General features: G+C 42.1%; 1 protein-coding gene across 1 annotated transcript; it reads left to right on the top strand.

Annotated features, from left to right (window-relative positions):
- The first annotated feature begins 1060 nt into the window (after positions 1-1060).
- CDR2 (cerebellar degeneration related protein 2) lies at positions 1061-26451 on the top strand. Its single transcript, XM_060078916.1, has 5 exons — positions 1061-1478; positions 10133-10245; positions 22495-22643; positions 22901-23065; positions 24509-26451. Exons 1-5 carry the CDS (start codon positions 1400-1402, stop codon positions 25365-25367), a joined length of 1365 nt encoding a protein of 454 aa, XP_059934899.1. The 5' UTR covers positions 1061-1399; the 3' UTR covers positions 25368-26451.
- The last annotated feature ends 690 nt before the right edge of the window (positions 26452-27141 follow it).

Raw genomic sequence — 27141 nt, forward strand, 5'->3', positions numbered from 1 at the left:
CTACCAGAATATTGACAACCAGGGCAGTACAAGCTACACGGGAGACCTAGCTTCTTTCTTAGCAATAAAAAGTAGATCCGTTACATTTTACCTTTTAGTATACCTGGATTCAGAAGAAAAGGATTTGTGAGTTTACCATTCCTCTTTTATTACCTCTTCCACGTTTATTGGCTGGCATTCTACTCTAAGCTGTCTTCTGTCAGCCGTACCTTTACCATTACATCAAGGCTGAGAACACTGACCTTCTGGTCTGTCACCCTACTTTTAGAATTTCTGGGCTTTGTCTGCACGATGATGGTAAAAGCCACAACCCATGAGCCGTATTTATTTTCTTTCTGTCCGTGGAGAACAGCATTCACTGTCCTGCTGGCCATCAAGTGCTCGGGCTGCATTCTCTTCTTTCCAGGTGTAACGTCATGACTTCAGATGCTTAACTGTGCAGTTAGCTTCAACTGCACCCCTTCCAGCCCCCAGATACTCAGGTAGGTCTGAGGCCCACCATTTCAGGGGGACTGAGTACAAATTCTCAGCGGGTTAGAGGCTCAGATATCAAGGAAAAAACAGCTAACTGCTCTAAACTTCCGACCGACCCTCAATTTCCCCGCATTAAGCAGATCAAATCTGGGAGTCAAAAGACCAGTAGAGGCCGGCGGGGCAGCGGACCTCGGTGTCCCGGCACTCCTCGCGCCTCCCGTCCGCAACCGCTCACTGCTCGGAGGCCGGACTCCTGCCCCTCACACTCACGCAGGCCGTCCATCGGCCGGACACCCATCACAGGTGCCGCGGAGGCCGCCACCTCTACACCCCAGCAACCCGAACGTACACCCAGGGGCGACTCAAAGCAGAGGAAGGGGCGGGGCCTTCGGCCGCACCCCTTCGCCTTTTCCCGCCTCCTTTGTTTCCTTCGGAGTCGCCATTGGCTGCTTGCCCTTGAGCCCGGGCGAACCGCGGGCCTGTGGTGAGAAGCGATTGGATGACGTCGCCGCCGCTCGGCCGGCGGCCCGCTCACGATTGGCCGAGGCGCCGCCGGGGGTTTGAATCGCAGCCCCGGTGTGGGAGGGTTCTGCCCAAGTGCCACGTTGGGCCCGGCAGCGGCGTGAGGAGCCGGCTTGGAACGCCGGCTGGTGCCCTCGCCCCGGGGCGCTGGGCGCTGGGCGCTGGGGTCGTTGGGCGGCGCGGGGCGAGTCGGAAAGCTGCCGCGGGCCGCCCCGCGGCAGCAGCGGCAGCGGGTGGCTGTGGTCGGGCGGCGCGGCGGAACTTGGGCGGCGGCGGCGGTGGCGGCGGGTCCCGCCAGAGGGCGGCTCTGGCTGAGTGCGGAGGGACCGGCGGAGAGCCCGGGGCAGCGGCTGAGGCGGGCCGGCGGCGGCGGGGGCCGCTGCCCCCGGAAGAGCCGGCCGAGATGCTGGCGGAAAACCTGGTGGAGGAGTTTGAGATGAAAGAGGATGAGCCGTGGTACGACCACCACGACCTCCAGCAAGGTGAGGGCGCGATCGCCAGGCGGGGCCTGGTCTGGGCGGCTGCCGGCTCGAGGCTACTCCTCCCGGCCGCGAAACTGTTAAAAAGTTGCTTTTGCTTGGGGCCCACCGATGCCAGGGGCGGGGTCTGGCGCTCACCTGGCTTTGGGACTGTCGCGCCTGCCTGTCCCACCCGGGAGGACTCCGCTTTGCGGGGCCCAGGCTTCTGCGCGGTAATCAGCATCAGCATCATCAGTATCATCACCACCACTACTGCGTGGGCAGTGCTAACCGGGCGCCAGGCACCGTTTGAAGCGCTCTCTCCGGATTAATTGATTTAATCTCCACGGCGTTTCTCGGAGCAGAGAGGGGTGGCCCCTTACCGGGCTCGTGCCCCGCTTCCTCTCCGCCTCCGGGGGGAACCACAGCCGGGGCTCCCAGCGAGTGTGAGCTGCTGCAGGTGTTCAGTCCCCGGCTGGTACTGCTGTGTGGCAGGAACCGTGCCGAGCCCCTTTGCACACATTTGATAGACACAATAACTCCTTGAGAGAGTAATTCGCGTTATCCCCATTTTCCAGATGGGGAAAGCGGAGGCTAAGGCGGCCAAATGACTTCCCTCAAGTTAAGTGTGGGAGCAAGTATTTTTTAAACTAATTTTTATTGGAGTATAGTTGATTTACAATGTTGTGTTAGTTTCTGCTGTACAGCAAAGTATTTTTGAACCCCCACACTCAGAATGAGGAGTCACCATAGTCACTGCCCAAACCCTGTCTCTTCTTCACCACCTGGTTTACAGCTTTTTCAGTTGGTGTTAGACTGTTGGGGGCGAAAAACAAACTCCTTATGCAGAGGAGTTTACCGGATGCCAAGTGAGATGACCTGAGGGCACTTCTACCTCTGCCACTTCCTTCACTTTGCACCCTAACTTTTTAGTTAAAAACAGGCATTCCTGTCTTGGATTTCTTGTCTCCAGAGAAAACCTTAGAGCGGCCCTCAGTTTGGAGCCAGTGCCACCCAGCTTTTTGCCTATTAATAGCAGGAACTTGCAGTTGGGAAACAGCGTTTGTGTGCCAGACACTGACGCGCCCTTCACACAGGTGCTCCTTTAATCCAGCAAAGTTTCAGAGGTAGAAGTAGATAGTGTTATTGGGGGAGCTAGGATTCCACTCCAAACTCCAGAGTAAACTTTCTCAGCCACTATACTGAATCCTGAGTAATCCTCAGGAATTTTATTCAGGCATCTTGTTTCAGCTGTTCTGTGTAAATCAACTTTTTCAGCTCTAACTTGCACAAAAAGTTAACATCTCATTTAGTCGAATAGTAAATGGCCATGGTGTTTGTTCCTGCTAACCATTGAATTTGGGGGGAAGAAAGACTGTAGGCTTGAATGACTCGTACTTAGAAAAGAAACATAAGGAATTCTTTTGGGGGAAGGTGATTTCTTAAGTCAGTATGTCGCGGCCTGTCACGTAAACCAAAGTGGTTCACCACCACGCTTATATAGTCTGAGCTATCCAGTGGCTGCAGTGCAGCATCTGCCATCATGTTCACAGCGTCCACAAGTCAAATTTCTTACATTTTAACCTGTTTTCAGAATTCCCCCTAAGGATCGATGGCCTAGTTTGAAACTTTCTCCAGGATTTATGAGGCAGCCGTTGTGCACTTGCAACATTTCCCTATAATAAATTAAGCACTTTGTCCTATCATCAAAGCTAAATAGTTTTCTTTACTGTATTTAGAAAGTGTAGATCTGTGTGGGCTCTTTTTTTTTTTTTTTTAATCTAGCACAATACTTAGCACATGATAGAAGCTCGATTTTAACATTTGTTGAACTGAACTGAGGCACTCACACAGGATTATTGCTTTCATGGCTCTCTTGCATCAGGTGCCTTAGTCCACACTGCACTTTCCCCCTGTGGGAGGTTGTTAGGAACAGCTGGTTGTAATATTTCAATCTACTGAGGAGCAAATGCAACATATTGGGGTTAGATGTGGAACTCTTTAACCTCTGATCGAAATGAAGTCATCAGGTGTTCAAGTTTAATGAAACCTTAAAGAGCACAGGTCCAAACCTCCTTAATGCCAATTTGCATTTGGAATTTGTTCTGTGCTTGTCAAAAGACTTTTACAGCTGTTATCGCGATGGACTTTGACATAACCCTGTGTGTCATAACTTAGTTTAAGTGTGTAGTGTAGGAATAGATGTGCAATTCCAACAATCATAACTGTGAATATGGCCTGTAAAAGAATGAAGGCTACAGTGTGAACAGAAGGGTATCTTTGTCCCAGTTTCATTAAATTATATGTTAACTCCTAAACTTCTAAAGGATTTTTTTAAATTTGTTAATTTCTCAAAAATTTTATTTATTCTGTGCCAGCTGTTCATCCAGGCACTGGGGCCACAGTGCCTGTCCACAAGATAGGATAGGCAGGATCCTACTCACTGACGGTCTAGGAACCTGTTGACTGGAGGAGACGCCACCTCCTGGTGTGTGCCTACTACATGGAGCGCCTGGCACAGGGCGAGCCCTCACTAGATAATTTTGCTGCTGAATAAAGTTTGGGAGCAGGTCTGTCCTCTTAGATTGATAAGCAGATCTAGTGGGATTTTATCAACTGCAGACATATGGCTGTTCATTTTTTAACATCCTCACTATTAATTTTACTGAGAGAGCCTTGTTTGGAGAGAGCTGCTAAAACAACTAAGATCCTGTTCTCAAAGTCATAGAACTACAGATTTTTTTCCTTTAGCAATAGAAGCATTATTTAAGTAGATTGAATCTCTGTACCAAAGTTTGCTTGGGGCATTCTTTTTAAAAATTAAAATTGCTGAAAGTTTCTAACCTCGGAGGGCTCTGGCCTACCATTCATACCTTGTTAGAAACACGTAAAGCTGTATGCAGGCAGAAGGAGAAAACCCTTTGCTTTTATAAAACACTTTGATGAAGAGACTGTCTTTTGTTAGAGGGCTGAGTTGGCACAGTGAGGACGCTGACAGTGGTCTCTGGGGGTGAGATCCTTTCTGGGACAGCAGGAGCCTCCTGTGCAGGTAATGATGGTGCTAGCTCTGAAATGTGCCCCTGAGAACAAGGTGAAAAGACTTAAGAGACTGGGTTTTCTTTTAGACCAGCTGCTATTATAATTGTCATTTGGTGAGCTTTGCAAGCTTAGAATAAGGATTCGGGTTTCTACTATATGGTTCAGCAAATGAAATCTTAGTTTAAAAGAATCCTAAGATTTCTACTTCTTTTTAAGAGGAGTACATTTTCCATGTGAGCAACTAATTTGCTGAATCACTGGTCATTAAAACTGACACCATCATTTTTCTTGATATTTATATTCAGACTTTTTGCTTTCCCAATTACAGTAACGTTGGCAACAGGGGTTGCACAGAAGCATCACCAAATGACGCATTTGGTTTGGTAATAGGAAAAGCTTTCAGCCTTAATGTTATTGAATTACTGCTAGAGACTACAGCTAACATGGGAATATGTCATCCTCGTATTTTTTTAAAAACTGAAGTAAAATAAGAAAAATGTAATAGCAGTGGGATTTAAAGATTTCAGAATTCTGGAAGGAAGATCTTTTTTAAAAAAATCACTTGACTGCTAGAGCTAATATTTTGCCTAGAGCATAGGGCTGAGTAGAATATCTGTTTAAAGCTAACAGTTTACACTGTTAAAATAGATTATTATCACTTGCAAAGACTGATTAGTGGAAGACTACTAAACATGAAGGTATTGAAAAGTTGCAGTTCTCAAGCCTGCAGTAAATCTGTGGTATTTTTAGTGGCTGCCTACGCCAGTTCAGTAGGATTTAGAAAAGGCAACCTCTTAATGAAAATCCTTATTGTAAGGTGAGATGAACAGGTGCATAGGCTTCAAAACTATATTGTTTCCTTTTCTTTTATATGTTAATTAAAAATAAAAGACATTATTCTCCCATTCCCCCCACTAATTTTTTAGAAAACCATCTTGGGCTTACTGCCAGCTTTTGGCTCCTTTTGGTTATGGAAGCCAGATGCTACACAACAGGAAATAAACTTTTTTTTTTCTTAAGACCAAAAAAGACTCTTGTCTTTAAACTAACAAATGAAGTAATATCCTGTTATACAGTGTGACTTCACAGACACTTTCTTGTAGGTGAGCCTTGTTTTGCCAGAATTCTGTCCTAAACCTCCTATGAAATATTTAGGAGACTGAGACTTCAGGTTACTGAGCCAGGCTGGGGCTTTGTTTAACTAGAAATAAGGATTGTGATAAGAACTAGTCTCAAATTCTTCTCTGTTTGCTGTTTACTGGAAGAGTGCTATACTTGGCATCTCTTTCTGCAGCAGCAGGAAAAGGAAAGCTGTTCCTGGCTGGTATTAAGTAGCATAGGTAGTTTCCTAACTGAGGAAGATAGCTGAAGTGGTCTTAAGTTAGTCTTTATTCTGGAAGCAGTTTTGGCTCAGGTTTTGATTGTTAGATAAGAATATCTTTGGTGGGTCTCGGGTCCTTCCCAGTGAGGAATTACTCACCCCTTTACAGCAGGCCAGGAGAGACTTAAGTAATGTCTAGGTAATGTTTATATGCTTTGTCCTTAGTAGTTCAGCGTGGTGGTTCCTATGTGGGGCTCTGTATACACATTGCCTACCCTCTGAGTACAAAATAATTATTTCTGGAACATCTCAGCTGTACTTAGTTCCTTTTTCACTTAATGAAAACAAGATATTAACTTGCCGGGGGTTGTATATGCTTTCACTGACAGCATAGGCAGTAAAAGCCGAAGAGTTTAACTCTAGTTTCTCATTGCCATCCAGGAAAACAAGTGAAAAGATTAAGTACCGCAACTAGGAAGATTTGTACTCTCTACCTTAAACAAAGAAGTATATGGACACCTCTGTCAATAGACTTAAAATTGTGTGGATATGGATAATAGAGAATTGTGATGAAGGTGAAAGTTAGAATTGACAGTGGTTTATCTTTTGCTTGTGACTCACCATGTGGATTTGGTCAGGTTGCTTAGCATCTTTGTGCTTCTCGTTTGAAAATCTCGGCTAACTACCTTGAAAAGATATTAAAAAATAATGTTTCTTAAATGCTTTGAATGGTTTGTAAAGGGTTTTATGTCTTGTGAATACAAGATGTTATTTCATAGACTTGATATCTGAAGTCTTAAGTTCATTAGTAGACATTGTTAATATTTAAATCACAAGAGAATGTATTTTAACACCTATCTAACAAAAGTATAAGGTTTTATTTTAAATGGGTGTAAAATGTTTTAAAATAGTGGTGTTTGGCGGGTTTTGTGGCTTTTTTTCCTAAGGAGGGAAAACTAACCAAGCACAATGCTAATTTTGCACTCAGATGGACAGTACCAGGTAACAAAGGTTGTTGCTTTTCTTTTACCACTTATTCTAGGTTAAGTTTTTTGTTTTGTTTTGTTTTTTTGCGGTACGCGGGCCTCTCACTGTTGTGGCCTCTCCCGTTGCGGAGCACAGGCTCCGGACGCGCAGGCTCAGCGGCCATGGCTTACGGGCCCAGCCGCTCTGCGGCATGTGGGATCTTCCCGGACCAGGGCAGAAGATGTTGGGGGTAGGAGTTTGTTTGTTTGTTTGTTTGTTTAGGTTGTGTTGGGTCTTAGTTTCTGTGCGAGGGCTTTCTCTAGTTGTGGCGAGTGGGGACCACTCTTCATCGCGGTGCGCAGGCCTCTCGCTGTCGCGGCCTTTCCCGTTGTGGAGCAGGGCTCCAGACGCGCAGGCTCAGTAGTTGTGGCTCATGGGCCTGGGCCTAGTTGCTCCGCGGCACGTGGGATCTTCCCGGGCCAGGGCTTGAACCCGTGTCCCCTGCATCGGCAGGCAGACTGTCAACCACTGCACCACCAGGAAAGCCCCTTAGGTTAAGTTTTAATATTGGCGTAATGAACAATGTTAAACCTTATTTGTCAACCTCTAAAAATTGTTTTAAAATCATATGTGGCGAGGTTCCCTGTTTTCATAATGAGTAATAATACGTACATTTTTCGACACTAAGTGAAATGACTTTCCATCATACTTAGAATAAAATCTAAACTTTCTTTCCCATGGCCAATAAAATTTTGTGTGATCTGATCCTTGCCTGCTCCTCCAACTCGCATACCATTCTCCCGCAGTGTGCTTCCGTCACACTGGCTTTATGTTGGGCTGTGCAGTGTGCCAGGTTCTTTCTTGTCTTAGGGCCTCTGCCTGGCGTTTACATGGTGATATCCTCCTCCTTCATGCTTTAGCTAAAACATCTCCTAAGAAAGAGTTGCCTTGTGACCTCCCTTTCTGAAGTAGATCCTTTGTACATTATCACCACACCCAGAGGTTTTTTCCTTTTTCTCTCTCGCATACCACATGCAATTGATTAACAAATCCTTTTAGCTCTACATTCAAAACATATCCAGAATCCTACACCTCTGTTCGTCTCCATCTCTGCTACTGTAGTCTAAGCCACCACCTTCTCTCACCCAGATGATTGCAGTATCCCTGTCACACTCCCTCCACCTTCGTCCCTTTCCATCTATTTACACAACAGCCAGAGAGAGTGATCCTGTGAAAAGCCTTCACTGGGTTCCATGGAGCCCCTCTTTGTCTCCTACTGCCCCCCCCCCAACACACACACGCCTCATTGGCCTCCTTATTAGCCCCAGGCATGCTTGCCAGGTTTGCCTCTGCCTGGAATGCCGGTCCCCTAAGTAGATCTACGTGGGTCACGTATTCAGTTCCTTCACATCTTGAGTCTTAAGTCACCCTTGTCGCCTGTTCTTTTTTTATATATATATAAATTTATTTTTGGCTGCGTTGGGTCTTCACTGCTGCACGCGGCCTTTCTCTAGTTGCGGTGAGCGGATGCTACTCTTCGTTGCGGTGCACGGGCTTCTTATTGCAGTGGCTTCTCTTGTTGTGGAGCATGGGCTCTAGGCACGCGGGCTCAGTAGTTGTGGCACACGGGCTTAGTTGCTCCGCAGCATGTGGGATCTTCCCGGACCAGAGATCGAACCCGTGTCCCCTGCATTGGCAGGCAGATTCTTAACCACTGCTCCACCAGGGAAGCCCTTGTCTCCTGTTCTTAAATTTCAACCTCCCACATCCATACTCTTCCTGCTCCCTTCCTTCCTTTTTTTTTTTCTTTAGCACTTTTTACTATCTAGTATATATATTTTTTCATGCTGTTTCTCCCAATAGAGTATAAGCTCCATGAAGGCAGGGAATTTTTTAGCTGAGTTTATTCCTATATCCCCAGAACAGTGTCTGCTATTATTGAATTATGCATACATGTATGGATGAACAGTGTTTATCACAGTTTGCAAGTTTATTTACTTACTTGCTGTCTGCCTTCCCCCATTAATCTGGGAGTGTCAGGAAAGCGGGAAATTCATCCATTTATTCACCATTCTAGCCAAATCTTAGCATGGTGCCTAGCAACAAAATCATTCATTTGTGAATCAATGAATACTAATAATAACTTTGCCTGTGTATTGCAGCTTAGTTTGTAAAGTACTTATGTATTATTTCATTTGATTTTCAGAATCATATTGACAGGACAGTCATCTCTCTACACAAAATACTAAATGTAGGGACTATATTGAAAGTGTTAACCTGGTAAATGGCAATCAGAACTGGACCTCAGACCTTCCTACTCAGTTCAGTGCATTTCCCACTATGTCAAAGGATCTCGCAAAGAAATTTACTCTGCAGATAAGTGTTTCAGTCACCTATGTTAGAACTATTGTCCTTTTTTGTATCACTAAATTTTTATTTCTGGGATTTATAACAAACAAATCCTGTCTTATGTGCGTATATGCCTAAGAAGAGAGAGCTTTGAAAAATAAGGTTTAAAATAGAAATATGCTTCTTTGCTAAATGAAAGTATGAGCCATGACTGAGTTACCACACAAACTGTACTGCTTCTTTGCTTATCTGGTTTGCTCATCTTGGAGAAGGACATGAAGTGAAACAGATAAAAATGAGAGAGACCTGCGGCAATGTTCTTATCACTGATGTATCAATAGTTTTCCTTTTTTTTTTTTGCGGTATGCGGGCCTCTGATGGCTCACGGGCCCAGCCGCTCCGCGGCATGTGGGATCTTCCCTGACCGGGGCACGAACCCGTGTCCCCAGCATCGGCAGGCGGACTTTCAACCACTGCACCACCAGGGAAGCCCAATAGTTTTCCTTTTTGTGACTTAATTTTTAGTCCACTTAGGAGGCCAGGATCTGTAACAACACACTTTGCTTTGACAGTTGCATTCACAGCAGCCAGATTCCTGGGAACTTTAGAAACTATTGAAAGGTTTGCCTGTACTTTGGCTTAACAGTCCATCCAGAAAAGTAGACAATCAGGATATGATTAAGTCCAGTCCATTAGCAAATAATTATGATCTTAGATGTCACAATGCTGAATGATCATTCCTAAAGAAATGAATATCACTATTCTTCACGTCTTACAAGTAAGGGTACATCAAGAGTACATTACCTGGTAAAAGGCCCTAATACAACTGAATTTTAAGTAGAATCCAGGTTTCCTTCTGTGCCATTCCACCTTCCATTGGGATCTGACTTAAACTTTATATGTTGGGTTGGGTCTTGTTTCATTCTTAAAATAAAGGACTGGGTTATGTAAAATGTTAAAGTGAGATCATTTGCACTATTCTAAGATTTACTTGTTGTGCTAGATCTCCAACTTGCTGCTGAGCTTGGGAAGACATTACTGGATCGGAACACAGAGCTGGAGGATTCTCTTCAGCAGATGTACACAACCAATCAGGAGCAGTTACAGGAAATTGAGGTAATTTACTTAGCAGGAGAGTTACCTTTGAGCTGTGGCCTGTCACTGCTCTAGCGCCAATCGTATTCTACTAAAATAACACTTGGAATTAAAAAGCAGTGTTTAATTTCTAATATACACTTTTACTTAGAATAAAGAACCACTGGGAAGTGTGTGGAGGTTGACTTTTACTTTCTTTAAGCTTTCCCAACATGTAAGTCTGCTGTGATGAAAGAAATTTCTCTCTTCACCCTTGGTGAAGTGTACTAGAAGTAAATGGTCCAGTATTTACAAGTATGTGAAGCAAAATAAAGCTGTGAATATTATACTTAGTTTTTCACCTTTTTCTTTTTAAAATGAATGATGCAATATTTGAGATATGCGAAGAGGTACAAGAGAATAATACAATGAACACCCGTGTACCCACCAAGCAGATTAAGAAAGAAAACCATCCACATTGTTCAGACTCCCTCTATAACCCCTCCTTGGCTGCATCCCCTCCCCCTAACCAAACATCATCCTAAATTTGATGAAAAATTTTAAAATTGTAGTACCTCATTTTGTAATATGAAAGATGCTAGATTAAGGCTTTAAAATGGAGGTGCTATCTTGTAAATAGTCCCATTAAAGTAGCCCAGTTATGTGTAGGTCAGGTGACTATAAAGATGCTAGTTATGGATATTAACCAAACAGTTGTCCTATTAGAACACTTCATGCCCCAAACTACCCTCCCACCCCCACAAAGCATTGCACTTAAATTACAACTCCTTCTCCTCAAATTGGTACAGTAAAACCAGGACTCTTATGTCTATGTGCAGAAAAATATAAAAGACCTTAGAACACAGAAGCCATTCATCATGATCAGAACACTGAGCTCTGATTATATATTGAACCAGGTGCTAGAAATGCAAAGACGTGGAATAACATTGTCCTTGACTTCAATCAAAATTACACAGATTTCAGTTTTTGAATACAAATAAGCCTATCATCAAAACTAAGACAAATTTATTATTTCAGTATCCTTAATTTTACATAGTAGCCATAATTAAGATGCATACAGTAGATTCCCCTCCCCCCTTCATCAGGATTTATGAATTTAGCCAATGATGTGACTGAAATATACCTTTATAATTCTAGGAAGGTGTATCTTGTAATGATATTGAAGTCATCACCAGCTATCATTTTTGATATATTTTATATCAGAAGAGCATAGAACATGCCATACCCAAAACTGAATAGAATTGGGCAGAAACCTAAAAATGCAGGAAAACCAGGCATTTTAAAACTATTAAACTAGCCAAATGTCATACATGATCAAGGAACTCATTCCTGTTTTGCTCCACAGACGTTTTCAACTCATTGGAAAATTTCATAGAGTGGTCATAGGGCATATACATGAAGATTACTGTATACCGTGAGGTACATTTATTTGTATTTGGGTAGAAACATAGTCTTAATACATTGTATTGATGTTTTCCATGAAAGCACCTATAAATCACTGTAACTGAATACTATAATGCTTATTTTAGCACATTTTTCCAAATATAGATGAAAAAAGTCCAAATATTTGTATAATTAGAGAATGATGCCTATTTGTTACTATAGGAGATGACAAACACAGTTACTTTATGATCTAAGTTACCTGTCTTTCTACCTTTATTTTCTTTTCTGTGTATTGAAGATGATTAAACAGTTGAAACAGATCATTGACATTCTGAAAAAAATCCAAAGATCTTTGAAGAGTCTCCAAATTTACAAATAACACTCCACTATCTAAAGTTTTCTGTAAGATTTTTTTTTCCTTAAAAAATGTTTGTAATCAAGCTTTTACACGGATGTGGTTCCTTGGCCCCTGCAGTCACCTCTCCCCAACCCCCAATTCTTATAAGATGTTGAAAAGCATAATAGAAATGAAGCATCCAGGTCAGACCTTAATGATTAAATAAATATACAATTAAATGTATGTATAAAGCTAATTAAATAAATTTAGCCTGGATTACTTCCAGAAACATTTCCATGGATCTCTTGTTTCTGTAACAGAGCACGTGGTCCACTGGTTCATAGATCCAAGCATTGTAGCCTTCAACATTTCACTCTTTATCCAAAGCTGTTTTTTGACTAAGAACAACACTGTCTTAGATTTCTTCTCTGCCATTACGGTTGGCTTTCTTCTTTCTTTCTTTTTATAAATCACTTCCTGAAAGTCAATAGGAATGGGATGAAACAGGGAGATGAAATGGCAGTTCTGGCTAAGCCCGCTTATCAGCCAGAGGCCTCCCACAGACCAGCCTTACTGCCTGTTTGGTTCACACCTGGGCCCAGGCAGACTTGCAGATCACAACAGACTTCCAAGGTCTCCCTCCAGTAGTCTACAACAAGAAAAGCCTGACGCTCTTGTAAAAGATAACCAGGCAGCTGAAGAACCTAATTCTGTACTAAAAGATGACCCTTGCAATAGGTATAGTGCCACTTATCATTATATCCTTTCGGAGCCCCCTAAACTTTATAAGGACTCTTTCCTTAATTCAAACCTCATGTCTTTTTTTTCTCTTTAAAGTAACCTTTTTTTTTTTTTTTGAAATATACATACAGAAAAAGGCACAAATGCTAAGTATATAGTTAAGAGAATTTTCATAAACATACCCATGCAGCCAATACCCAGATAAGAAATGAGAACATTATCAGCTCTTCCAGTCACCACCACCCCTAAACAGCACTCTAACACCCTAGATTAGTTTAGCCTGTCTTTGAACTTAACACAAGTGGAATCACTTGTACAAATTTTAAACTGACTTTTTAGAATGTTTATTGGGAGTTTTCCTGATTCGAAAAGTAATACATGATCATTTTTTAAATTTAGCAAAATATAGTTGAAAACCAAAAAGTAAACTCTTATCCTACCAACCCAGAGAAATTTTAAATCATCCAGAAAATGGTCTTGGAACATGCTACTCAGAGTAGATGAAGAATGTGCAGAACAGGTGAAAACGCTAGGATAAAATCCCCAAAACTATACAAAATTAACGCACAGAAATCTCTTGCATTCCTGTACACTAATGATGAGAAATTAAGGAAACACTCCCATTTACCACTGCAATGAAAAGAATAAAATACCTAGGAATAAACCTACCTAAGGAGACAAAAGACCTGTATGCAGAAAACTATAAGAAACTGATGAAAGAAATTAAAGATGATACAAACAGATGGAGAGATATACCATGTCCTTGGATTGGAAGAATCAACATTGTGAAAATTACTATACTACCCAAAGCAATCTACAGATTCAATGCGATCCCTATCAAATTACCAATGGCATTTTTCACAGAAGTAGAACAAAAAATTTCACAATTTGTATGGAAACACAAAAGACCAGAATAGCCAAAACAATCTTGAGGAAGAAAAATGGAGCTGGAGGAAGCAGGCTCCCTGACTTCAGACTATACTACAAAGCTGTAGTAATCAAGACAGTACGGTACTAGAACAAAAAACAGAAATATAGATCAATGGAACAGGATAGAAAGCCCAGAGATAAACCCATGCACATATGGTCACCTTATCTTTGATAAAGGAGGCAAGAATATACAATGGAGAAAAGACAGCCTCTTCAATAAGTGGTGCTGGGAAAACTGGACAGCTACATGTAAAAGAATGAAATTAGAACACTCCCTAACACCATACACAAAAATAAACTCAAAATGGATTAAAGACCTAAATGTAAGGCCAGACACTATAAAAACTCTTAGAGGAAGACATAGGCACAACACTCTATGACATAAATCACAGCAAGATCCTTTTTGACCCACCTCCTAGAGAAATGGAAATAAAAACAAAAATAAACAAATGGGAACTAATGAAACTTAAAAGTTTTTGCACAGCAAAGGAAACCATAAATAAGACGAAAAGACAACCCTCAGAATGGGAGAAATTATTTGCAAACGAAGCAACTGACAAAGGATTAATCTCCAAAATATACAAGCAGCTCATGCAGCTCAATATCAAAAAAACAATCCAACCCAAAAATGGGCAGAAGACCTAAATAGACATTTCTCCAAAGAAGATATACAGATTGCCAACAGACACATGAAAGGATGCTCAGCATCACTAATCATTAGAGAAGTGCAAATCTAAAGTACAATGAGGTATCACTTCACACTGGTCAGAATGGGCATCATCAAAAAAATCTACAAACAATAAATGCTGGAGAGGGTGTGGAGAAAAGGAAACCCTCTTGAACTGTTGGTGAGAATGTAAATTGATACAGCCACTATGGAGAACAGGATGGAGGTTCCTTAAAAAACTAAAATAGAACTACCATACGACCCAGCAATCTCACTACTGGGCATATACCCTGAGAAATCCATAATTCAAAAAGAGTCATGTACCGCCATGTTCATTGCACACTATTTACAATAGCCAGGACATGGAAGCAACTTAAGTGTCCATCAACAGGTGGATGGATACAGAAAATGTGGCACATTTATACAATGGAATATTACTCAGCCATAAAAGGAAACGAAATTGAGTTATTTGTAGTGAGGTGGATGGACCTAGAGTCGGTCACACAGAGTGAAGTAAGTCAGAAAGAGAAAAACAAATACCGTAAGCTAACAAATATATATGGAAACTAAAAAAAAAAAAAAAAAAAAAAAAAAAAAAGTTCTGAAGAACCTAGGGGCAGGAGGAATAAAGATGCAGATGTAGAGAATGGACTTGAGGACACGGGGCGGGTGGGGGGAAGCTGGGACGAAGTGAGAGAGTAGCACTGACATCTATACACGACCAAATGTAAGATAGATAGCTAGTGGGAAGCAGCTGCATAGCACAGGGAGATCAGCTCAGTGCCTTGTGACCACCTAGAGGGGTGGGATAGGGAGGGTGGGAGGGAGGGGATATGGAGATATATGTATATGTACAGCTGATTCACTTTGTTATACAGCAGAAACTAACCATTATAAAGCAATTATACTACTAATAAAGATGTTAAAAAAAATCCCCCCAAACTGTGACTCATTATGGAAATAGACAATTAGGAAACTGAAAGGATATTTTCTCAGTAGAACTACAAGTATGCTTTCAAAGACTGTTAACGGGTTTCAAACAGTCCTCATAAAAATTAGTATTTTGTTAGGCATTGTTTTTAATGTAAAACAAAAGATTAAATAAACATTGAAAGTAATGATTGGCTTCAAAGATGCCTATAGCCTGTGTGGCCTTTACTTAGCGTCTAATTTTTCAAGATTCCAGAGCAAGTTTTTCTCTCCTGAATGAGGGGTGGAGAGAAGCTTTGGAGAGTAATGAGATCTGACACATCAGACACAATCGGATTCTCGTAGTTTTCTACAATTGTGTGAGCAGCCCACAGCCTTGTGTTTCTGTTGCTTCTCTGCTTGGAAACCTGCATTATCCCCACAGGAGTCAAAGAAGTCTGGCCTTAGAGGTGTCCCTTCTTTCAAAAGCTCATGTCTTCCTCGGAAATTTTAAAGCATTTTGTGCTTCCCCTATGACATTTATCGATATTCTACTATATATTACACTTATTTCTTGGTTTGTTTTATTCTATTTCTCTCCCCACGCCACCTCCCCATTTTCCGTTGCAACATTGAAGGCTGTTGCTGTGTTTATTCATAGTCTTTGGAACATAGTAGGTAATCACTGAATACTTGTTCAAATCAGTATCTTAACAGAGGACAGGTAAGCAGTTTACGAAGCACTTCCAATAATTCCTAAACTGTGGGTTTCCACCTCTGGAGATTTTGAAAGGAGGTGGAAGGAGCTCTGGCCTGAGTGTTAGAATGTTCAGACTTAAGCCCTTAACTCTATAGCAAATAGCTGGACTTTAGGCCTGTGAATTACCTCTCAGATCCTGTTTGCTCCGCTGTGTAATGGTGATAAGAATGCTTGCATGACATTGGTACAGAGTTGTTCTGAGGTGATGAGATTATGTGTGTGTATATATTTTGGACAGTATAAATGGTTGCACAGTTTATTTATCCGTGTTTTAAGAATTTTAGTAATGAAAGAATCTTAATTCTGAAAAAAATAAATCCTTTTCAATTATTGGAAAATAGATCTTAAGAACAAGCCAAGCTTTTAATAGTGAGATTATAGGTGGTTTTTATTTTCATATTCATACTTTTTAATTTTTTCCTAAATTTCCTTCAGGGGAAATATATTATTTTAATCAGGGGAAAGAAGTTTTTCAAAGGTAATGGGAAATATTTCTTCAGTATTGTGGAAGGTCATTTCGATACTAAATTCAGAGGATTTGGGCTGTAATCCTTAATATAAGAATAATCCCAACACTGCATAAAAGCTGATTTTCCATTCCATTCCTTACGAGTTTTTAGTTTGGTTGTGTCTGTCTTTTCCAGCATTCCAGGTCAGGGTTCTACAGTTGCAAACAGGTGTTAATAGAATCCTGCTGGCCTTTTTCAAAAGTTTGCCTCAGTTGTAAAGGTGGCCTATTTATAGCTTTTTCACATAACCTGAACCTTTTACTCCTAGTTAAGGTGACATTCTGTACAAATTCTAAGACAAGTGGGAGATAACCCACGGAACTTAAACTTTGACACTCTTGCCTATAAGTTGACATTTTTGCCTGTGTTTTTGCTACCCCCATGTTCCCCTCCCTCCACTGTTTAGCTTAAATATCCCCTCATCACCCACCCCGTTTAATATGACAAATACTTTTGTACTCGATCTCTTTTTGGCACTTGAATTTTAGGATCTTGGCAGTCCAGACAGGTTCATTTGAGGCTATGATCAAAGATTCTGAACTGAGAAAACCAGAACATGAGAAGCATAGCCATACCTTTAAATGAAGGGTAGAAAATAAGCTAACCCATTTCCTTGTAGAATCAGAAAAAATTTGATTAAATACTAATTTGAAGTTTTAGAGGCCAAGCCTTAAAGCAGTGTCTGACTACATGGATTCTGATTCTCTGGCCTCACATCAATACTTGCTGAGAGAGCTAAAAATTTTTCTTTTAAGTTGCTGACCAATTTAGTCAGATTCCTTTGTTAGGTAACCTATCACAGATTCTTGGAGAAGTGAAGGGCTTTTCTGATTAGTTTTGATTTAATCATAATAAGATTAAACTCCTACCACGTGAAAGCAAGCTTCCTGCCATTCTTTAGCTTGTCCTTAAAGCCAAGTCCTCTAAGACCAAACTATCACAAGTTCTTCCTAAATGGTTTCATTGTGGGTTTTTTCCCCTACAGGTTTTTATATATCAAATGAGGGGGACCTACTGCAGTTTTCTAAACAGCCTCTTTATACTTATTTACATATTGACTTATTTCCTTTATGTTGGCCACAATTCTAATTTGAATATTATATCTTTAAAAAGGGACACATCTTGGGACCCATGTAAGAGAGACTGGTAAAAAATGTCTCTTTCAGAATGCTGAGGCATACCTGTGCCATGGGAATAAACAAATGGAGCAAGCAATAAAATAAATGGAGCAAGAGGGGAAAGAATTCGTATCTAATAGGGCCTTTTCCCAAAAGGGCTATAGCCAAAGCCATTCTCAAACTCTTTGAAAGAAGGCTCTCGACATTCCAGCAGTCTGAGTTGTGGTACCAAGCATGATGAGCTGTCGTGAAGAGAGGTCTAGAAATTGCCATTAGCCAGTATTTTTTTAGTCCCTACTGTGTATCAAGAATTGTGCTAAATGGACTAGATGTATAAGAGCCTTCCCTTCTTCAAGGAGGGTTAGGAAGACTATGACATTAACAAGTAAGCAATTTGGTTGTTTATTATTAAGTGTGAAGTGTTTTGAGGGAAATTAATAGAGTGCCTTGGGAGTGGTGTTGCTTTAGACGGGGTGGTCTAGAAAGGCTTCTGAAGCCTTTATGTTTGCATGGAGGCCTAAAGGATAATCTTGAGTTTTTTGGCCATTTTTGTGCTGTGGATCCCTTTGGCTATCTTGTGACTCTAAGATGAACCTCTTAAAACACATAAAATACATAAAATTACAGAGGGAATCAGTTATATTGAAACGAGTATCAAAATATTGAAAAAATAAATTTGTGATATATTAATATAAGTGTTTATTAATTCATTAAATACCAAGATCTAATAGCAGTCTAAAAACTGTCATTTCAAATAGTGATGAGATAAGTCAAGATTTCTGCAGCCACTAATATGTGCTATGGAAACATCTGTGCTTCCTGTAAGTGATGAAGTCCTAAGTACTCCTCATACTACTGGTGGTTTGTTGCCTCCATTCATAATTGAAGAAAACGCTAAATTTCAGTTAGAAGTTAGTGAAAATGAAGGTGTAACTTTTCTCCCATCCAAGCTCGTGGACCCCGTCAATTCAACCCATGGACCTCAGGTCAAGAGCTGCTGGATTAGGTGGAGCCAGCCAGGAAAGGCGAGGCCCCTGAGAGAGGGGAGATTGGGTAATAAAGGCCCTAAAGGAAGGGGGAGCTTGCCTTAAAGGGAGGCAACTCCACAATTTCAAGATAAAGGTACCCCCTGAGGGTGAAATAAGGACTACATATGAAGCTGGAAAAACCATTTAAGAGATGGGAAAATGTTAACACTGAAACATATTAAGGAATTGTTGGGGTTTTTAAAAGTGTGATTGGAATTGTGGTTAAAATGAGGTCTTATCCCTTAGAAATATATAAATATGTATACTTAAATTAAGATGTCTTGGATTTGCTTTAAATTGGGGATGAGGGGAGTGGAAAAGTAGAGATGAAACAAGATTGTGTATTGATAATTGTGAAACTGGATGATGGATAGATGAGGGTTCATTAAGCCATTTTTCTGCATTTATATATGTTTGAAATTATCCATTTTAACAAGTTTTTTAAATGCAGTAGATAAGATTAGCCATCTGTAGAGAATCAGTATTTGGGTGGACTGAGAATTTAGGAAGGAGCACTCAATTATATAAGTAGTCTATAATTTCAGGGAATTATGATTGTAGGAACATGTCAAAATACAACATGATAAAGAATGCTGTTGGGCCTCCCTGGTGGCGCAGTGGTTAAGAGTCCGCCTGCCGATGCAGGGGATACGGGTTCGTGCCCCGGTCTGGGAGGATCCCATATGCCGCGGAGCGGCTGGGCCCGTGAGCCATGGCCGCTGGGCCTGCGCATCCGGAGCCTGTGCTCCGCAACGGGAGAGGCCACAACAGTGAGAGGCCCACATACCGCAAAAAGAAAAAAAAAAAAAAAAAAAAAAAAGAATGCTGTTGCGATACAGTTAAAATATAGCCTAATTTTTGTGAATAACTGCAACTAAATTAAGTCCTAAGAAGGGAAATGGTATACATTAAGCTTAAGAATCATTGTCGATCCAAGTGAATGTTTATGTCTCCTGGACCCAAGAGAAAGGGACATTGGGTTGGGGGAGGGGAGGCTTCCAGCATTTTCCATGTCCAAGATCAACATTTCTCTAATAAGTGTGATCCATGGACCACTTGCACTAACATCACCTGGGGTTTTTACTAAAAATGCAGGATCCTGGCTCTACCCCAGTCTCATTGACTCAGAATTTTAGGGGAAAGGGGCCCAGCTTCCTATACTTCAGTAAATCCCCCAGTTGAATTTTAGCACATGAAAAGTTTGAAAACGCATAACTGTAGGTAAGGATGAAATAGCTACTCTTATCGAGCCATTTTACCATTTGCGAGATACCATGCTGAACCCTTCCCTCATATTAACCTCACAGCAGCCTTGTGAGGTAGGTGATGAGGAAATCTCACCTTAGAAAAACTAAGTTACTTACGGGAGGTCACCCAGTTAGCAATGGCAAAGTAGGACTTCACACCAAATTCCAACCCCACAGCCTGTGCTCTTAGCTTCTGCGCTGCTGCCTTCTATCAGGCCATCTCTCTTCTCTGATCCTGTGCCCACCAAGACTTGCATGGGAATTGGCCTCCCCGACCTGCCTTCTGTGGGGCAGATGTGTCCTACGGAGGATGCAACTATTCCAATCACTAGGCAGGGACAGCTCCTGTGGTAACTTAATAATTAGTGTCTGGTCTGTGCATTCGATTCTTTTTAGGTTGTTGTGAATCAGTCCCAAAGAATACTTGAGATCTTATACCTGACATAAAGTAGCTTGCAGAATTTCTGCAGCTATTATATACATTCCTATGTTCTAAACCTTTTTCTACTCCAGTATTCCGAAGAGATTAAAAACATTCCCTACCAGTGACAGGAATCTACCAGGACATTGCCAGCCAGAGGTCAGGATTACAGGCACACACAGGAGAAGCTGGTGGGGATTGAGGGAGTGAAGAATAAACACAGGCTTTTACAGGGGCTATGCTGTGTGCTCACTCCATCTCACTTAATACTTTCAATCCTACAAGGTAGGTACTAACGGATCCACAATTTATTTTCAATTCTGAACCCGAAAAGCTCTATAAAAACAAGATTTTTTTCTTAAGTAGGCAACAAGTTCATTTGACAGCAAACCCTGACCTGAACTCATGTGAGGCTGTTTATAATCTTTATTCATACTTTTGATGAGAATATCAATGCTTGATAACAGGGTGCTACCCAACTCTCACTGGGATGTTATAAAGTGTGTGTCGTCTTCCTAAAATTTAAAGAATTTTCCATAACATTCTTGGCCAAGAGTTTCAGATGAGAAGGTATGAGAATTAAATGTTTTCTCAACACATTGCTACCGAGCTATGTAACTAGTTTGAAAAAAGGCCTCATATACTTTTTTCAACTCTGCCACACCACTGCCATTTAAAGAGCCCATTGAAAGTCATATAGCCCTTTCTTTGAAAGAAGTCTGTGAAAGAAGTCTGTTAGCTTTGCAAATACTTGTATAGGTATGTAAGAGAAGCCTCAAGAAAAGTATTTTTAAAGTCATGTCTGGTCTATTACCATTTGGTCATTGGTAATGCTTCATACCTACTTTTTTCCTCTTTCTGGTTGTGCCCCAGAGAAATATTGTGACTATTTCATTTGGAATATATACTGCCTTTCGTCCTCTTCAGGTGGAGTTGAGTCGGAGGGGAAACAAGGAAACGTAACATTGAGGCATTAAGGTTGTGACTATTCCCCTTTATCCTTGGCCATTTAGAAAGCAGTCTTAGCAGAACCAAAATAAATAATCTGGCAAGTTTCTCACAAATAAGGAGGATTATGGTGACAACATTCTCACAGAATTAAAAGTATCTTTGAATAATATTAAGTTAACATATCTTTTTCTGGTTAAATCAGTATTTTTTCCTTGTTCTTTGTCCAGAATGCCTCACCCAGAGGGAAAAAAAAATTAATTTTTTTTCAAGCAAAAATCATCTAAAATCCTCCTCTTTAGGCTTTTCTTATGTCTATAGAACATATTTTTGTTTAAACATTGATCATGTATTCCATGCTTTTTCTCTTGTGGGATTATCGTGTCTCACTTAGATTTTCCTGTCAAATATTAATTTTATGTGTGTTTTGTGCTTTGTTAAGTGTAGAAGAGCCTTATGATACACAAGATGTTGGTGAGCTTTAGGGAAACTAAGCATATAAAGGATGGCTTGTACTCAGTTCTTACTAAGGAAAGTAGTTTGAGATTTAATGTTCTTCTTTTCATAAAATAAACCTGTGGTATTGTGGTATAATGAAAATCATATATTTGACCTTTGTCCCCATGTCCTGGTGTAGCGCTCCTAAATCCCTTGGAATTTCCTGAATTATAGGATGGAGACTGGTTGCCAGAGGGACCAACCACATGATGAGAGGGTTAGAACTTTCAGTCCAATCCCCAACCTCTGGAGAGGGGTCAGGGACTGGAGATTGAGTTCATTCACCAGTGGCCAGTGATTGAATGAATCATGTCTGTGCAGTGAAGCTGGGTTTCCGGGTTGGTAAACACATGGATGTGCTGGGGAGGGGGGGGTGCATCGGGAGAGGGCAAGAAAGCCCCGCACTGCTCTCCACCCCCATCCCTGCCCTACGCATCTCTTCCCTTTGGCTGTTCCTTAGTTGTATTCTTTATAATAAAGCAGTAAGTCTAAGTAAATCCCTTTCCTGAGTTCTGTGAGTTGTTTTAGCGAATTACTGAACCTGAGGGGAGGTCACAGGAGCCCCCAGATTTACAGCTGGTTGTTTGAATGTACGGGTGGTCCCTGGGACTTGCCAGCAGCGCCTGAATTGGGGGTGGTTCTGTGGGGCTGAGCCCTTATAGCTCCAGTAGTTAGTGCCAGAACTGAATTGAATTGTGGGATGCAGTTGGTGCTGGAATGCTGCAGGTATCTTATCTGTTTAACGTGTAAACTGGTCACAATCATCTCTTCCAGTATCTGACCAAGCAGGTGGAGCTTCTGCGGCAGATGAATGAACAGCACGCAAAGGTTTATGAGCAATTAGATGTCACAGCAAGGGAACTGGAAGAAACAAATCAAAAGCTCGTTGCTGACAGCAAGGCCTCACAGCAGAAGATTCTGAGGTAAAGTTTTTAGAATCCATTGAAGAAGCCCTAGGAGAAGTCATTTAGTATCAAGTAGAATAGAACATGGCTGTAGTGGGTTTGGGTCAATATGGGGTAAGGTTTAATTTAATTCTCTGTGGAGAATAGCGATTAAATAGAAGTCTTTTCCAATTATGCAAGCCCAGTTTGAGTGGCTGGCAGCTAATCTCTCCTCACTGCTTACGCCCTTAATTTAATATGACAAGCAGCAACTGCCTTCTGTCTGTTCCTCGCAGTCTGACTGAAACAATTGAATGCCTACAAGCCAACATTGATCACCTCCAGAGCCAAGTGGAGGAGTTGAAGTCATCTGGCCAAGGGAGAAGGAGCCAGGGGAAGCATGACCGGGAGAAATCGGCACCCAGCTTCTCGTCTCTGAAAGAGCTGTATGACCTCCGCCAGTAAGAGCCTGTCTTTCCATGGCATTTGCAAGCAGGAGCGCATCTCGTGTCACTGACATGTTCTGGATTCCAGTAGATTAAAAGTACCCTTTTAGGAAATGCCACTTGGCTATTAGACCACCGGTGGTTTGAACAAAACCACTTAACTTAAACATACAAATGACTGAGTTCTTGAGTATTAGTAATTCGGTGAACACTTATTTTTGAAAGTCTCGTGTATTTTGGTGCTTTTAACGTGTTAAATCTTAATTTAAAATAAGGTGTAGTACTTCTGATAGACTACAGATTTTGGGGTTGTATTTCACATTCCAGTGAAGAAAAAAATTGAAAATTCAGTAAAACAAAAATCCAGGCAAACAAGGTTTTTTTGCCTGCAGAAATGCCTTTACAATATAGAGTTCTGAGATTGAATCTTTATTTAGGAACTATTTCTTGAGCACCTGTTGTAAGGCAAGTGCTAATGCCAGATGTGAGGAATGGTGAGCAAAACAGACAAAGTTCCTGCCCTCGTGGAGGCTTCAGTCTCATGAAGAGGCAGATAAGCAAATAATCACACAAATAAGTACAGTTACAAGTTGCCTAGGAGTCTGAAGAGGTGAGAGACCAGCCCGTGCACTTGGTGGTCCTCAGCACTGACCGTTCACCAGGTCACCTGTGCGGTTTTTCACACTGCCAAACCAGCGACTCCCTCAGGCCTAATCAGAATCTCTAGGTGTGAGGAAAAGGCTGCCCAGGTGTTTCTGATATGTGTTTGTGGTTTAAAAATCACTGCAGCAGTGGTTCTGTCCTAGCTGTATATTATGAATCACATGAAGAGCTTTTTAAAAAAAAAAAAAAAACTCAAGTCCAGGTGGCAGACCAGCTAGGTCAGAATCTATGTGGGCGGGACCCAGGCTTCAGTATTTTTTAAGACTGCCCAGGTGATTCTAATCTGTAGCCAAGACTGAGCACCACTGGCTGTTCTGATTTCCTTGAACAGTATCAGTCATACAGCTGGTCTTTGGGAATGGATGTTCTGTAGTGTTTTGTTTTGTTTTGTTTTTGCGGTACGCGGGCCTCTCACTGTTGTGGCCTCTCCCGTTGCGGAGCACAGGCTCCGGACGCGCAGGCTCAGCGGCCATGGCTCACGGGCCCAGCCGCTCCGCGGCACGTGGGATCTTCCCGGACCGGGGCACGAACCCGTGCCCCTGCATCGGCAGGCGGACTCTCAACCACTGCGCCACCAGGGAAGCCCTGTAGTATTTTTAATGTTTAAAAAAAAATTAGTCACAGAACTTGTGCTTTCTCACATGTGTTCATTTTAGCCACTGCTCTAGTGTGGAATAGGCAAAACATCAGTCACATCACAGCTCCTCAAAAATAGGTAGTTGAAAAAAATCATCAGTCTCCCTCTTTGCATTCTCAGTCGACCTGTGTAATAGATTCTTTCAACATTTTCCCCAGGCACTTCGTGTACGATCATGTGTTTGCCGAGAAGATCACTGCCTTACAAAGTCAGCAGAGCCCTGATGAAGAAGAAAACGAGCATTTGAAGAAAACAGTGACAATGCTGCAGGCACAGCTGAGCCTGGAGCGGCAGAAGCGGGCGACCGTGGAGGAGGAGTATGGGCTGGTGCTGAAGGAGAACAGCGAACTGGAGCAGCAGCTGGGGGCCGCGGAGGCCTACCGAACCCGCGCGCTGGAGCTGCAGGCCGACGTGGCGGAGATGCGGCAGATGCTGCAGTCGGAGCGCCCTTTTGTGAATGGGGTTGAGAAGCTGGTGCCAGACTCTCTGTTTGTCCCCGTCAAGGAGCCCTGCCAGAGCCTGCTGGAGGAGATGCTCCTGACCGTGCCCGAAGCGCACAGAAAGCCTCTCAAGCGCAGCAGCAGTGAGACGGTGCTGAGCAGCCTGGCGGGCGGTGATATTGTGAAGGGCCACGAGGAGACCTGCATCCGGAGGGCCAAGGCCGTGAAGCAGAGGGGCATCTCCCTCCTGCACGAGGTGGACACCCAGTACAGTGCCCTCAAGGTGAAGTACGAGGAGCTGCTGAGGAAGTGCCAGCAGGAGGAGGACTCCCTGGCCCACAAGGCTGTGCAGACCTCCAGGGCCAAGGACCTGGCTACAGTGAACACCCAGCCTGAGCCTGGCACCCTTAGCTGGGAACCGGCCTCGGTCACCCCAGAGCCCATCAGTTGCCCCACCACCTCGACGCCACCAGAATACAAAGTGCTTTTTAAGGAGATCTTTAGTTGCATCAAGAAAACCAAACAGGAAATAGACGAACAGAGAACAAAATACCGATCTCTCACTTCTCATTCCTAAGTGAACCGCCAGCTCCACTACTAATTGGCCTGTTTCCTATCACCTCTCTCTCCCACTCACACAAGTGTGTGTAGACCCCAAAGCCTGATACTGCTCCTGACGTTTGCCTCACTGCTTTGCTTATTTAGCAAATGCATACAGCGAGGGAGGAAGGTGGCTACTGGTGGCAGTTGTATAATCGAGTTCCATTTAAACTCCTCAGTAAATCCCATGACAAACTGGCCTCTGGCTGGTGTGACAATTAGGCTGTGATTCCTTGAAAAACCCCAGGACCAGTGGAGGGAAAATATGTGCTCCTGGAGAAGTAGGCCTGGAGTGACTGTAGTATATAGTGTGTACATATACACACATGTATATATATATGTAGTGTATATTATGTAGGGGAAAGGGCAGAGCTGAAACAAAGCTAAGGCAATTCGTACTGCCTCCTTGCTTAACTTCTCAAAACTATGTAGAAGTCAGATGGCTGCCAAGGGAAAATATCTTTCGCAAACACCGTTGGATACTGTGAATTCATTAAGAAGAATGTTCAGGAGAAAGCAGGGGTCTAATCCAAAATACATGGCATTAACGAATACTCCAAGCCTTTGAGTTTGTTACGTGGGCTACCAGTTGAGCTGTGACTGACAGGTAATCCTAATACCTTTCAGTCTAACTGAATACCAAACTAAAAGGGCAGGCTCTGGTTGGCCCAGTTAGCTTGTTAGAGCCCTGGAGGGCCTCTTCCCCACATTCAAATGTTTTTACTCAAAGCTGTAGTGGTTAGGATAGGCACATCATTCTTTGCTTAAATTCAGGCTGAAGGGGCGCGATGAACCTGTACCCGCACTGTGCCGTCTGAGCTGGCTAGCCTGCCAGCCTCAGGCTGCTCTCACTTCCTGCCATTCCTGTAAACGTTTGTGACTTGCTGCAGAAATTCCTATCTGCCACTTTTTTAAACAGTGTTGATGTCCTGACTGTGGAAATAACACTCATCCTCTCACTTGCATACTTTTAATTTAAAACTATTTAAGAGAACTGAGGTTCCATTTATTGTGTATATTTTTCTAAAAACCAAATAAAACTACCTATGAAAATGAACAAATGGATCAATTGCTTCTTATTTTAAGCTTAAGCCATTTCACTGTTATTACCAACTTTTCTTCTTCCAACAAACAAATCTCTCTGGGAAGAACTGAGTGATTTTTTTTTCCGTTTCCATTTTTTCCCATTCCTTGGAATTGTGTAATAGCACAAATTCTGTTCATACTGATAAATGTTCATTAAAATTACTGTATGTTTGAAAAACATTTTCAAATTTATATGCTGTATATAATTTTCACTATTTTAGAAATGTCAGGCTTGGTTCTGAATTAATAGCATTTGACTAGGTAATTCTCAAAACATTTGATCAGTCATAGGAAAGACATTTTACAGTATTCAGATGTTAAAATGAGCATTGAATCTAATTTTGCTCAATGGCAAAATTGGATTAATGGGTAAAACATTATTTTTTCAAACAGTACAAAGAGTTTGTAAGGTAAGTTGTCTCATCTTCCCTGACCTCCCAACCTTTCTCCCCAGAATCAACTAGTTACCAGTTTGTTGGTATATGCTTGCAAGTATGCTCATTATCATCCCTGTTTTTTTTTTTTTTTTTTTTTTTTCTGGCTGCACTGGGTCTTAGTTGCTGCTCGTGGGCTTTTCTCTAGTTGTGGCGAGCAGGAGCGGGGGCTACTCTTCGTTGCGGTGCACAGTCTTCTCGTTGCGGTGGCTTCTCGTTGTGGAGCACGGG

The sequence above is a fragment of the Mesoplodon densirostris genome, chromosome 16, assembly GCF_025265405.1.
Source record: "Mesoplodon densirostris isolate mMesDen1 chromosome 16, mMesDen1 primary haplotype, whole genome shotgun sequence".
NCBI classification, from domain to species: Eukaryota; Metazoa; Chordata; class Mammalia; order Artiodactyla; family Ziphiidae; genus Mesoplodon; species Mesoplodon densirostris.